Source organism: Mesoplodon densirostris, chromosome 15 (assembly GCF_025265405.1).
Source record: "Mesoplodon densirostris isolate mMesDen1 chromosome 15, mMesDen1 primary haplotype, whole genome shotgun sequence".
Taxonomy (NCBI): domain Eukaryota; kingdom Metazoa; phylum Chordata; class Mammalia; order Artiodactyla; family Ziphiidae; genus Mesoplodon; species Mesoplodon densirostris.
The window spans coordinates 59045095-59060226 of NC_082675.1; the positions used below are offsets into that span (position 1 = coordinate 59045095).

General features: G+C 34.5%; 1 protein-coding gene across 1 annotated transcript in view; it reads right to left on the reverse strand.

The window, feature by feature from the left end:
- Positions 1-15132, reverse strand: part of RIT2 (Ras like without CAAX 2) — a 534011-nt gene that overhangs the window by 235702 nt on the left and 283177 nt on the right. Inside the window, 1 exon segment of the mRNA XM_060119529.1 lies at positions 1185-1376. Coding sequence (XP_059975512.1) covers positions 1185-1376 — 192 coding nt within the window.

The window sequence follows — 15132 nt, forward strand, 5'->3', positions numbered from 1 at the left end:
TTTTTGTATAGCAGTCTATATATACACATAATTAAGTTGCTGATGTCTTACTTTTAAATGCATTTTAAAAATGCTCTATTTGTACTCTCCTCCCCTATGATTACTGTTCTTGATATTATATTTATATCTAATTGTTTTGTTTAGCCCTTAACCGTGGAAATAGATTATTTTAATACTTTTGTCTTTAAACCTCCCTACTAGCTTTGTGTGTGGATGAGTTCCTACCTTTATTGCTTGTTTGCCTTTACTGATGAGATTTTTCATTTCATAACATTCTTGTTTTTCACTGTGGACTTTTCTTTTTAACCTAAAGAAGTTTCCTTAACATTTGATGTAAAGCTGTCTTGGTGGTGCTGAATACTTTTAGCTTTTGTTTGTCTGTAAAGCTTTTGATTACTCATGAAATCTGAATGGAATCTTTGCTGGGTAGGGTATTCTTGGTTGTAGGTTTTTCCCTTGCATCACTTTAAATATGTCATGACACGCCCTTCTGGCCTGCAGAGTTTCTGCCGAGAAAAGAGCCAATAGTCTTATGGGAACTCCCTTGAATGCTATTTGTTGCTTTTCCTGTGCTGCTTTTGATAGTCTCTCTTTATCTTTAATTTTTGTCATTTTGATTATAATGAGTCTTTGTGTGTTCCTCTTTAGGTTAATACTGTATGGGACTCTGCATTTCCTGGACTTGGGTGACTGTTTCCTTTCCCAGGTTAAGGAAGTTTTCAGCTTCTAAGTCTTCAAAGATTTTCTCAGGCCTTTTCTCTCTCTCTTCTCCATCTGGGACCCCAGTAATGTGAATATTATTGCACTTGATATTGTCCCAGAGATCTCATAAACTGTTCTCACTTAACTCTTAAGGCTCAGCCTCAAAAGTTATAGAGCATCAGTTCTACTACACTCTGCTGCTCAAAACAAATCATAGGGCCAGCCCAGATCCAAGAGGATGGAAGAAACAGACTCTGCCTCTTGTTGGGGGAGTGATTAGGACACTTAAAAGTAGTATGTGGAATAAGGTATATTGTGGTGACTAACAAAATCTATCACAGTTCTTCAAAGACTTCTTAGAAAACTTGTGTGCAATATTTATTTCTCATAATTCTCAATATAAACCTCAGAAAGCAGCCATACTTGATACTATGTATTCTCAGAGGAAAAGACAGACACTAACAGGTAAAATTTACACTCACTTGATGAAAGTCTGTCAGATCAATTTTGTTATCCACCAGGACCAGGGGGATATCATAAGTGTGGCTGACCTGAAAAATGAGCTCTTTAAACTTGGCAGCCTCCTGGAATGACTGATGGTCAGTGACAGAGTACCAGATGGTGAATCCCTCACCACCTGACATGTACTATTCCCACATGGCTGTGAATTCTGCCTGCAGGAAAAGAGTAAAATTATTATGTAATTTAAAACAATGAAGTGAACACATAACATTAGCAACATAAAAGGTCAAAAGTAGACAAATTAGGAGACTAAGTAGTTTGGGTAGAAATTTTCTAAAAGTATATTTATAGGCTTTGCAGATAGAAGAGCCATGTGAGGTCTAAACAAACCATTATGAAATCCGAATGTTTTAAACTGCTCAAAGTGTTGATCTTTAATCACAGAAGATTTGATTTAAGATATATTAGGGGAGATATGTTAAAAAGCAAATTTACTCATGAACTCTTGGTGATTATTTATAGATTATATACTTCTAATGACCTAATTTTAGGAAAAGAAATCTAAATTTGTACACTCCAAACATTAAAACCTAGAGGAACTAACTAAATTTCTCCTGAAAAATATGAAAACAAACTAGAGTTTTACTTTATCTTTGTGAATGGAGGAAGTTATTAACATAAATACTCCCTAACCCAGAGATATATTGGGGTATTCTTAGATATGTCTCCCTAAGAGGCATAAACAGAGAGATAGTAATTGCTGAGTCACGGGTCCATTTCTACATTCTGTTGACTCTTCCATCCTCTCTTTGTAGAGGAGGACAGTAACTCCCTCCCCAATGTACCAATATCCCAACCTGGGAGATATTGCTGTATCAGTTTTTATGTTGCATCCCACCTAAACTAAATTGGTTGGCAACTGAAAATTCAATATTTGGCTTGACTTGTGATATGAAACACTTATTTTACTCTGAAATATCTGTTTTCATTCACTATTACTCTGAACCTCTTGCTAAAAACACAAAGGTTAATTAGACACTTGCAATGGGAAATATAAACCTTAGACTCTAGCTGTGGAACAAGCCATGCTAAAAAATACAGAAACAACACAGGACCATATTGTGAAACAAACAAACAAACAAAAAACAAAACCTGATCAGAGTAAATGTCAAAATAAATGTCAATTTGATTTAACATGGTTTGACATTTAAAGGATGGCAGCATTTACATAGATCCAGAAATTCTGGAAAACTGAGGTGCTTACAAGTCCAGAGAAAGTAATAAAGTTAATAAGGTCCTGAGTTAGTTGGTGAATCTCTTAAAGATTTTTCAGTCAGTATGACAAATGCAAACAGTATCACTGAATTCAGCCAATCATTTCAAAGCTGTAAAAATGAGCCAAGAGAGAAAAGAAAACTTATCCAAGGGTAGATAGCCAGCTAATGTAGAGCTGGTTTGAATAATTAATATTCTCTGACCCTCACTATTTCAATTTATTAAATATTAAATTTTACTTTAACTCAATCGTAAATTTTACCATGTGAGTGAAACAAACTAACATGGGAGAAAAAAATCCTACTGGACCCAGTTTCTTCATCTCCAAAACAAAGTTAGATTATAAAATGTCTGAGGTCCCTCATACTTCTGACATTCTTTGATTTTGAAAACGCTATGCCTCAGTCAGAATCCTACAGTTGACATAGATCGACTAGAGAAGCATGGATTGAAATAGCTAACTGATATTTCCCAAACTTTTAATTACTTTTTCATATAGAAATGATAGAATCATCATAGAAATATATCAAATCTTGCAAAAAATATAAATAGATTTGTTGAATCAGTTGTATATGGTTTAAGTCATAATAAAAGTGCAAACTGAACTGGAAAAGACATATTTCACAATTTACTGTTCAGTCAGCCTAATTGTCAATTATTATTTTAAACATTAAACTTATTTTTAATCATCTAGTGTTTATTGAAAAATAATATATGCACATTGCAAAATGTTTAAATGGTACAAGTATATAAAATTAATTTAGTTTTCTTTCCACCTCAAACTTCTAGCTTTTTTTTCCCAAATGCATGAGTTAATTTTTTCTTTATCCTTACAGAAACAGTCTATGTATACACAGCCAGAGACATACATTTCACCTTTATACACATCTTTATACTAAAATAGGAACATAATATACCTAATTTTTACTTTAAATCTTAATTAAGCCTTAAGAACCTTAATATACCTTGAATATAATATATTTAATATAACTTGGAATTGTTCCATTTAAGCATACACAAGTATTGATTATTATTTTCCCTGGTTGCATAATAATTCCTTTTATGCATATACTATATTTTATTTAAATAGTTGTCAATGAACAGGCATCTAGATATCCTCCTTTTATTCCTAATACAAACAATGCAACAGTGTATATTTTTAGCCATCCACATTTCACAAATTTATGTATACCTGGGAAGTAGTACTGCTAGGTCAAAGAGAATATATATTTTTACTTTTGAGAAATACTGCCAATTTCACCACTAAAGATATTGTACCAATAACACCAGCATTATACAAAAGTGCCTGTTTCCCTTAATTCTTACCAATACCATTTACCATCAAAGTTTTCTGTCTTTTAAAGATTTTAGGGTTAAAATAGTATCTTGTTTCTTTAATCTGTATTTATTTATGAGCTATATTGAACATCTTTTATGTTTATTGTCCATTTACAAATTCTCTTCTAGATATGGATTCAATTTTGTTGTAAGAAACAAAATATTTTTTGATTTTGAACTAGGATTTTTTTTTTTAATTTAGACTGGAGAAGTTTCTTTATATGTGAAACAAAAGAAAAGAACAGTAAATTTGATTATTTCAACAATACCTACACCATAGACATAAGACTAAAATTTTTTAAAGATCCCAGCAACCTGTTAGGAAGACAGGTAAAGTACATAAAGGTGAAATTCACAAAGAATAACACTGGATGAATGGATGAGTGAATATCCAATAATGCTGGTTAACCAAACTCAAAGTCACATATATGTCATTTAAAAAATAGATACAGTAGGCCTCACATCTGACCTGAATTGTAGTCTCCAGGTATAAGGTTCTAGCATCATAGTGTTTTACCAAGCTCCTTGGCTGATTTTGCTTTGCACATGTATGTAAGGGTACAAAACTTTGCATTTATGTTCAAAAGTTGTCTATATAATCTGAAAGCACAGAATCTGGAAGACATAGTATACAGCTTCTAGGTCTATTACTCACTTAGGGTGTATCTTCTAACAAATTAACCCCTCAGCACCTCAATGTCCTGTTTGTCAAAGAGAAATTAGGACACACACTTAACCTGTCTTACAAAGCTGTAGAAAAGATCAAATGAGCAAAGAGAAGTGAAAATGTTTTGATAAATTTTTAAAATACAAATTAAGCCTATTATCTCTGGTACAAATCCTGCAGAATGCAACATTTCCCTGAAGGCACAGGCATGAAATCCTCTTTGAGCTGCAGTAAATATGTGTGAGAGCATTTCTTAAATAAGCTCAATCAGAAAATTATTAAACTTTTTTCTCCAAATAGGAGAATCTTGCCACCAATAAAACAGGTATAATTAAGTTATCCCAAAGAATACAGAGGATGCTTCCTCTTAGATGACCTTATCCATACCAATTCTTTCATAGCATATATATGTGTGTGTGTTACTGAAAGATGCACTGGAGGTTGGTGGAGCCCAGAGAATTGAGCAGATCTGCAGCTATGTATCAACTTAATAACATAAAATACGGAAATCACTTTTCAAGGAAAAATGCTATGTTCAACATGCTGCTTCCATCTTCATTCATCCATGAATTAAAGATCCCTGTGCTTTGTGTTCTGTGTATCTTGAATATAGACATCTTCATTTGCATCCTGCTATAAATAAAAGTTGTTGGTTAATTATTCAGGAACATTATGAGATTCTATTTGTTATCCGTAAGTAACAAAATATATATGGAATGGGCGCACAGTAAAATGCTGTAAACATAAACGTTTCCAATATCTTCCAAGGTATTCTGAGTACAATGCTGCAGCTTGATCAGTTCCCTTTGATATGCTTTCTTATAATGAAATTTATAATGAAATAGTGTAAAAATTCTCTTAATTCTGAAAATAAAGAAATAAGTTTTGATTAGTCTCCTATCCCAGTTTCTTGATTATCAGAGTAAGAATTTTGAGCAGGTATTTGGAAACTTAGGGACAGAACCAGCTCTCCATTGCATTCAACTAGTGGTATTACATTGTATGAATGGGCTAGCACAATAGCCAGACCAGCCTTTCAACTGTTTCCTGGTACAACACACATAACATTGTCTATACTGGTTACTACACCCACTACAACCACATCTCTGCACCAAATTTATCTTCTTAGTATGAAAGAAGCAAATCAACACACAAAATAGTAGCCAGGAGCACATATTAGGGGAACTCACAAGAGAATGTATCTGGGCAGGTTTCCCAGGGGAAGGGAGAGTGACAATTCTGTTCAAATAGTAAGTCATTACTGAAGTTTCCTGAGTCCTGTGGAGGACAAAAGACTGGGCATTGGTTGGATGTGCAAGGTGGAGATGAAGTGTGGGGTTAGAGAGAAAGTGCAGGACATGTGATGTGGGACTGGGATATATACTTAAGATGGGAAATTATGTTACAGAAAGAGACATGAGTATAGCTCATGTAAAGGGGTGACATGTTCCTGTTGTTGAGTGAGGTCAGGTTATTTACCCATGACAACAAGATTTTAGACTTGATGTGACAGTAAACCAAGAACTCAAGAGAAAGGAGGAAAGCAACATGCAGCCCAGTTTATTGCCAGGATTGGTCTGGCAATAGTAGGAGTAATGGAGAGAAGAGAGGTTGAAGGCAGGGAGAAATTCTTGAAGGCTTTTGCAGTAACCCTGATTTTTCCATAGGAGAAGAAATAGAAGGTGAAATACTTAAATGAAAGGTCATGATACAAAGTATTGGGGAGAAGAGAAATATGAAGAAAAACTTGATGCTCACTAGTTTGGGTGTAAGAGAGACAGGAAGTGGGAAAATGCTATTGATGTTTCAATCAATGATACTAAGCAATAGGTTGGGCTTTTGCACATGCCCTACCTCTGTTGTCTATGTTATCAACTCCCACTTTGGATATTTAAAAAATCAAAATATAGATATACTAAATAGTATGGCAAAATTCTTAGAATTGCCTTATTTCAAGGTGTATTCCTGTAGGTTTTATCAGTTAGATAAAATCTACAGGAATTGGTAGATAATTTTTCAATTATTCAGTAGTTAGAAAATCAGATACACATCATGCCACACTGCCTAGCCAAGAAAGGAAAAATTAAACAAAATATGTCTCCAGATTTTGTAGCTCTGGAGCCTGGCAAACAACAACAGAAGTAATAACAGAAAGAAGTTAATTAAGAAAGTGAGTAACTTAAAGGCCATTTTGTTTCATATATGTTTGCACTAAAAGGAGTTATCCATAGGTAACTGGAAATATGGTATATGTGAAAGAATAAAATCTAAAAGGGGTAGGTATGAAAGGTGCAATCAGAGGTGGGGCAAGTATTTTGGACTGACCAATAGGGACAGGAATTAGGGTGTAAAGTTGGCTAGTCTGGATCAGTTTTGGGAAAGAGTATTGGTTTGCCACTTTTTTTTTTTCCTTGAGATGTGGAGCTTTGTACCACTGCAAGTATATGTATCTATTTTAAAGATTTTATGAAAATGGTTTTTAACAGCTCTCTTCTAGTTGTATTCCTTCTTGCCAAACATGCTCAGTACTTAACAACTTCCAGATTTTGGCACTTATAATTCTTTCTTTCTATTGTAATTCATGTGCTTTGCTCTCATTCCCATCAGTAGGTTCTAAACTACCTGAGATAAGGTCTGTTCAGCCTTGTATACTCCAAAGCACTAGGGATGGTACCTGGATCAGAGCCCAGTAGATAATTATATTATCATTTGGTTAATTACTTAGCTTAAGCTAAATGTTTAAAGTAATGTTACCATTTCCTTGATGATATACACTTTATGGAGAGTGAAGTTTGAAGGCTGGAGAATTGAAACAAAAGGAAAAGGAGATCAAATCTCTACAATAAATAGATAAAGCTTTTATATTGTTATTTACTCATTCCTGCACATGTAAGGCCAGGCCTCATTTAACTTTTATGTAGCCATATATATCACTAAAATTTGCATCAATTAGAGAACAATCTAATGTTCTCTACCTTCAATTATTTGTCTTTTTCTAAGAAGAAATGAAGTCTGAATCTTATTGTCTTTGGATGCATCAAATTTCTTTCCCAGAGAAGTCTGTTTGCCTTTTTTCCCATCTGTTTGACATGTACTTCCTCAGAGCCTTAAAGTTTCATGACAGTCTCTGGTAATAGAAATCCACCAAAAAATATTATCACAGCTGGCTTCCTGTTTGTCCTGGAGGTCACTCATATTGGGAGCTACTTTCCTTCTGATAAAACCTACAAGAATGCATCATGAAAGAAGCAACTTAACTGTGTTGTTTAAAAACTTTTAACAAGGTTGATACAGAGGGAACATGTCTCAACATAATGTGTCATACATGATAAGCCCACAGCTAACATTGTGCTCAATGGTGTAAAGCTGAAAACATTTCCTCTAAGTTCAGGAACAACACAAGGATACTGTCCCACCAGTTTTTGTAAACAGAGTATTGGCTCTCCTAACTACAGGATTTAGACAAGAAAAAGAAAGAAAAGAAAAGTAAATTGGAATGGAACAAGTATAACTGTCACTGTTTGGGTATGACATGATACTATACATAGAAAATCCTATAGATGCCACTAAAAATCTACTAGAAATCATCAATGATTTTAGGAAAATTGTAGAATAAAAAATTAGTATACAGAAATCTGTTGTGTTTCTGTAGATAACAACAAACTATAAGAAATAGAAATTAAGAAATCAATCCCATTTACAACTGCATCAAAAAGAATAAAATACCTAGGAATAAATCTAACTAAGGAGGCGAAAAACCTGTACTTGCAAAGCTCTTAGACACTGATGAAAGAAATTGAAGGTGGCACAAACAGATGGAAAGATATACTATGTTCATGAATTGGAAAAATTAATATTGTTAAAATGACCATACTACCTAAGTCAATCAACAGATTCAATGGCATCCCTATCAAAAATACCAAATGCATTTTTTTACAGAACTAGAACAAAGAATTCTAAAATTCGTATGGAAAAATAAAAGATAGCCAAAGCAAACTTGAGAAAGAAGAACAAAGCTGGAGGTATTATGCTCCCTGATTTCAAAACATACTACAGAACTACAGTAATCAAAACAGTATAGTACTGTCACAAAAACAGACACATAGATCAATGGAACAGAATAGAGAGCACAGAATTGAACCCACACTTGTGTGAGCAATTAATCTATGACAAAGGAGGCAATAATATATAATGGGGAAAATATAGCCTCTTCAGTAAATGATCTTGGAGAAACTGGACAGCTACATGTAGAAGAATCAAACGGGACTAGTCTTTCACACCATGCACAAAAATAAAATCAACATAGATTAAATACTTAAATAAAAGGGGACATAGGGAGTGTGCTCTTTGACATCAATCTCTGCAATATTTTTTGTGGATATGTCTCCTTGAGAAAGAGGGAAAAAAAGCAAAAGCAAACAAATGGGACTACATCAAACTAAAAAGCTTTTGCACAATGAAGGAAACTATTAACAAAAGAAAAAAGGTCTCCCAATGAGTGAAAGAAGAAATTTGCAAACAACAAATCCAATAATGGTTAAAATCCAAAATACACAAAGCATTCATACAACTCAACAGCAACAACAACAACAAACCAATTAAAAACTGGGCAGAAGATCTGAAAGGGCATTTTTACAAAGAAGACTTACAAATGGCTAACAGGTACATGAAAAGTGGCTTAACAACACTAATAAACAGGAAAATGCAAATCAAAACCACAATGAGATATCACTTCACACCTTCAGAACCCCTATTATGAAAAATACAACAAACAACAAATGTTGGCAAAGATGTGGACCAAAAGGAATCCTCATGCCCTGTTGGTGGGAATGTAAACTGGTGAAGCTACTATAGAGATCATTATTGGAGGTTCCTTTAAAAATTAAAAATAGATCCACCATGTGACTCAGCAATTCCACTTCTTGACAGTTATTCAGATAAAACAAAGACACTAATTTGAAAAGATATATTCATGCCTATGTTCATTACAGCACTACTTACAATAACCAAGATATGGAGGGAACCTAAGTACCCATTGATAGATGAATGGGTAAAGAAGATGTGAGATATATATAGATATAAAACAATATTACTCAGCCATAAAAAATAATTGAAATCTTGACATTTGCCACAACATGGATAGACTTAGAGGGTATTATGCTAAGTAAAATAAGTCAGACAGAGAAAGGCATATACTGTATGATTTTACTTATATGTGAAATCTAAAAGACAAAACAAATGAATAAACATAATTAAACAGAAACAGAGTTACAGATACAGAGAACAAACAAGTGGTTGCCAGAAGGGAGGAGGTGGAGGCTGGAAACAAAGAAGTGAGGTAGAGTAAGAGGTACAAAGTTCCAGTCACAAAATAAGTGAGTCGGGGGTATGAAATATACAGTGTGGATAATATTTTCAATAACTATGTAATAACTTTGTATGGTGACATATCTCAACTAGACTTATCCTTTTGAAATGTATGGAAATGTTGAATCATTATTTTGTGTAACATGAAATAACATAGTATCATAGGTCAATTATATCTCAAAAACAATCAAATAAACTCATAGAAAAAGAGATCAGATTTGTGTTTACCAGAAGTGAGGATTGGAGGAGAAGAAACTAAATGAGGGCAGTTAAAAGGTAAAAACTTCCAGTTATAAGATAAATAAATACTGGGAATGTAACATACAACATGATAAATATAATTCACATAGCTGTATGTTGTATTTGAAAGTTGTTAAGTGAGTAAATTCTAAGAGTTCTCATTACAAGAAAGTTTTTTTCTATTTCTTAATTTTGTATATATATGAGATGAAGGATATTTACTAAACTCGTGATAATCATTTCATGATGTATGTATGTCAAATCATTATGCTGTACACCTTAAACTTACACAGTACTGTATATCAATTATATCTCAGTAAAAGTAGAAGAACAATTAAAAGAAATAAAAAAGAAAAATGGCACTGACTCTGAAGAGCTGGTGTAAATCAGGTCACTAAAGGAGAAGGGCAGCTTCCCACACAATGTAAAAGAGATTGGAAGACTGAATTTTCTGACCCAGCTGCATTTCAATTCCTTATGAGAAAATGATGTCTTTACAATTTTTCTGGGACCTGATTTCTTATCTGCTGAGTAAAAGGGTCACAGCTGATAATCACTAAATTCTCTACTATGTGGAAAAAGTGCAAGTGTGGGGCACAGTGGTGAAAGGAGACAATTTATATGATCAAGCCATGAGACATGTGACCCTATTAGAATATAGAGTGAATATTCAGGATTCATGGGACATAAATTGGGATATGTAGCATAGTATCAGATTGCATAGGGTGTTAAAATCAGACAGATGAGTATAGATTTGATGTGAATGCAAATGGGTATCCATTGGACCTTGGAGGCCAAAGAGAAGCATAAGGAATATAATGCTTAAGAAAGCTTAGTTAGGTAAATAAATGAATGATGGATATATTGGAAGAGACAAGCTGGGATTAAGGCAACCACTCAGGAAGCTGTATCTAAGCTGGAGCATAATATATACCAGTACTTTATAAGTCAGGAACACTCTAATTTCTGTCTGGTTGTTGGTAAAGAAAAAACAGAGCTGGATAATAAAGTGATAAAAACAGATTTTTTTTTTTTTTTTTTTCCTTTTTTTTTTTTTTTTTTTTTTTATTTATTATTATTTTTTTTTATTTTACAAATTTAATCAGTTATACATATACATATGTTCCCATATCCCCTCCCTTTTGCGTCTCCCTCCCACCCTCCCTATCCCACCCCTCCAGGCGGTCACAAAGCACCGAGCTGATCTCCCTGTGCTATGCGGCTGCTTCCCACTAGCTATCTACCTTACGTTTGGTAGTGTATATATGTCCATGCCGCTCTTTCACTTTGTCACAGCTTACCCTTCCCCCTCCCCATATCCTCAAGTCCATGCTCTAGTAGGTCTGTGTCTTTATTCCTGTCTTACCCCTATGTTCTTGATGACATTTTTTTCTTAAATTCCATATATATGTGTCAGCATACAGTATTTGTCTTTCTCTTTCTGACTTACTTCACTCTGTATGACAGAATCTAGGTCCACCCACCTCATTACAAATAGCTCAATTTCATTTCTTTTTATGGCTGAGTAATATTCCATTGTATATATGTGCCACATCTTCTTTATCCATTCATCCGATGATGGACACTTAGGTTGTTTCCACCTCCGGGCTATTGTAAATAGGGCTGCTATGAACATTTTGGTACATGTCTCTTTTTGAATTATGGTTTTCTCAGGGTATATGCCCAGTAGTGGGATTGCTGGGTCATATGGTAGTTCTATTTGTAGTTTTTTAAGGAACCTCCATACCGTTCTCCATAGTGGCTGTACCAATTCACATTCCCACCAGCAGTGCAAGAGTGTTCCCTTTTTTCCACACCCTCTCCAGCATTTGTTGTTTCTAGATTTTTTGATGATGGCCATTCTGACTGGTGTGAGATGATATCTCATTGTAGTTTTGATTTGCATTTCTCTAATGAGTAAAGATGTTGAGCATCCTTTCATGTGTTTGTTGGCAGTCTGTATATCTTCTGTGGAGAAATGTCTATTTAGGTCTTCTGCCCATTTTTGGATTGGGTTGTTTGTTTTTTTGCTATTGAGCTGCATGAGCTGCTTATAAATTTTGGAGATTAATCCTTTGTCAGTTGCTTCATTTGCAAATATTTTCTCCCATTCTGAGGGTTGTCTTTTCGTCTTGTTTATGGTTTCCTTTGCTGTGCAAAAGCTTTTAAGTTTCAGTAGGTCCCATGTGTTTATTTTTGTCTTTATTTCCATTTCTCTAGGAGGTGGGTCAAAAAGGATCTTGCTGTGATTTATGTCATAGAGTGTTCTGCCTATGTTTTCCTCTAGGAGTTTGATAGTGTCTGGCCTTACATTTAGGTCTTTAATCCATTTTGAGCTAATTTTTGTGTATGGTGTTAGGGAGTGATCTAATCTCATACTTTTACATGTCCCTGTCCAGTTTTCCCAGCACCACTTATTGAAGAGACTGTCCTTTCTCCACTGTACATTCCTGCCTCCTTTATCAAAGATAAGGTGACCATATGTCCGTGGGTTTATCTCTGGGCTTTCTATCCTGTTCCATTGATCTATCTTTCTGTTTTTGTGCCAGTACCATGCTGTCTTGATTACTGTAGCTTTGTAGTATAGTCTGAAGTCAGGGAGCCTGATTCCTCCAGCTCCGTTTTTCGTTCTCAAGATTGCTTTGGCTATTCGGGGTCTTTTGTGTTTCCATATAAATTGTGAAATTTTTTGTTCTAGTTCTGTGAAAAATGCCATTGGTAGTTTGATAGGTATTGCATTGAATCTGTAGATTGCTTTGGGTAGTAGAGTCATTTTCACAATGTTGATTCTTCCAATCCAAGAACATGGTACATCTCTCCATCTATTTGTATCATCTTTAATTTCTTTCATCAGTGTCTTATAATTTTCTGCATACAGGTCTTTTGTCTCCTTAGGTAGGTTTATTCCTAGATATTTTATTCTTTTTGTTGCAATGGTAAATGGGAGTGTTTCCTTGATTTCACTTTCAGATTTTTCATCATTAGTATATAGGAATGCCAGAGATTTCTGTGCATTAATTTTGTATCCTGCAACTTTACCAAATTCATTGATTAGCTCTAGTAGTTTTCTGGTAGCATCTTTAGGATTCTCTATGTATAGTATCATGTCATCTGCAAACAGTGACAGCTTTACTTCTTCTTTTCCCATTTGGATTCCTTTTATTTCCTTTTCTTCTCTGATTGCTGTGGCTAAAACTTCCAAAACTATGTTGAATAAGAGTGGTGAGAGTGGGCAACCTTGTCTTGTTCCTGATCTTAGTGGAAATGGTTTCAGTTTTTCACCATTGAGGACGATGCTGGCTGTGGGTTTGTCATATATGGCCTTTATTATGTTGAGGAAAGTTCCCTCTATGCCTACTTTCTGCAGGGTTTTTATCATAAATGGGTGTTGAATTTTGTCAAAAGCTTTCTCTGCATCTATTGAGATGATCATATGGTTTTTCTGCTTCAGTTTGTTGATATGGTGTATCACATTGATTGATTTGCGTATATTGAAGAATCCTTGCATTCCTGGAATAAACCCCACTTGATCATGGTGTATGATCCTTTTAATGTGCTGTTGGATTCTGTTTGCTAGTATTTTGTTGAGGATTTTTGCATCTATGTTCATCAGTGATATTGGCCTGTAGTTTTCTTTCTTTGTGACATCCTTGTCTGGTTTTGGTATCAAGGTGATGGTGGCCTCGTAGAATGAGTTTGGGAGTGTTCCTCCCTCTGCTATATTTTGGAAGAGTTTGAGAAGGATAGGTGTTAGCTCTTCTCTAAATGCTTGATAGAATTCGCCTGTGAAGCCATCTGGTCCTGGGCTTTTGTTTGTTGGAAGATTTTTGATCACAGTTTCAATTTCAGTGCTTGTGATTGGTCTATTCATATTTTCTATTTCTTCCTGATTCAGTCTTGGCAGGTTGTGCATTTCTAAGAATTTGTCCATTTCTTCCAGGTTGTCTATTTTATTGGCATAGAGTTGCTTATAGTAATCTCTCATGATCTTTTGTATTTCTGCAGTGTCAGTTGTTACTTCTCCTTTTTCATTTCTAATTCTATTGATTTGAGTCTTCTCCCTTTTTTTCTTGATGAGTCTGGCTAATGGTTTATCAATTTTGTTTATCTTCTCAAAGAACCAGCTTTTAGTTTTATTGATCTTTGCTATCGTTTCCTTCATTTCTTTTTCATTTATTTCTGATCTGATTTTTATGATTTCTTTCCTTCTGCTAACTTTGGGATGTTTTTGTTCTTCTTTCTCTAATTGCTTTAGGTGCAAGGTTAGGTTGTTTATTCGAGATATTTCCTGTTTCTTAAGGTGGGATTGTATTGCCATAAACTTCCCTCTTAGAACTGCTTTTGCTGCATCCCATAGGTTTTGGGTCGTCGTGTCTCCATTGTCATTTGTTTCTAGGTATTTTTTAATTTCCTCTTTGATTTCTTCAGTGATCACTTCGTTATTAAGTAGTGTATTGTTTAGCCTCCATGTGTTTGTATGTTTTACAGCTCTTTTCCTGTAATTGATATCTAGTCTCATAGCATTGTGGTCAGAAAAGATACTTGATACAATTTCAATTTTCTTAAATTTACCAAGGCTTGATTTGTGACCCAAGATATGATCTATCCTGGAGAATGTTCCATGAGCACTTGAGAAAAATGTGTATTCTGTTGTTTTTGGATGGAATGTCCTGTAAATATCAATTAAGTCCATCTTGTTTAATGTATCATTTAAAGCTTGTGTTTCCTTATTTATTTTCATTTTGGATGACCTGTCCATTGGTGAAAGTGGGGTGTTAAAGTCCCCTACTATGATTGTGTTACTGTCGATTTCTCCTTTTATGGCTGTTAATATTTCCCTTATGTATTGAGGTGCTCCTATGTTTGGTGCATAAATATTTACAATTGTTATATCTTCTTCTTGGATTGATCCCTTGAGCATTATGTAGTGTCCTTCTTTGTCTCTTCTAGTAGTCTTTATTTTAAAGTCTATTTTGTCTGATATGAGAATTGCTACTCCAGCTTTCTTTTGGTTTCCATTTGCATGGAATATCTTTTTCCATCCCCTTACTTTCAGTCTGTATGTGTCTCTAGGTCTGAAG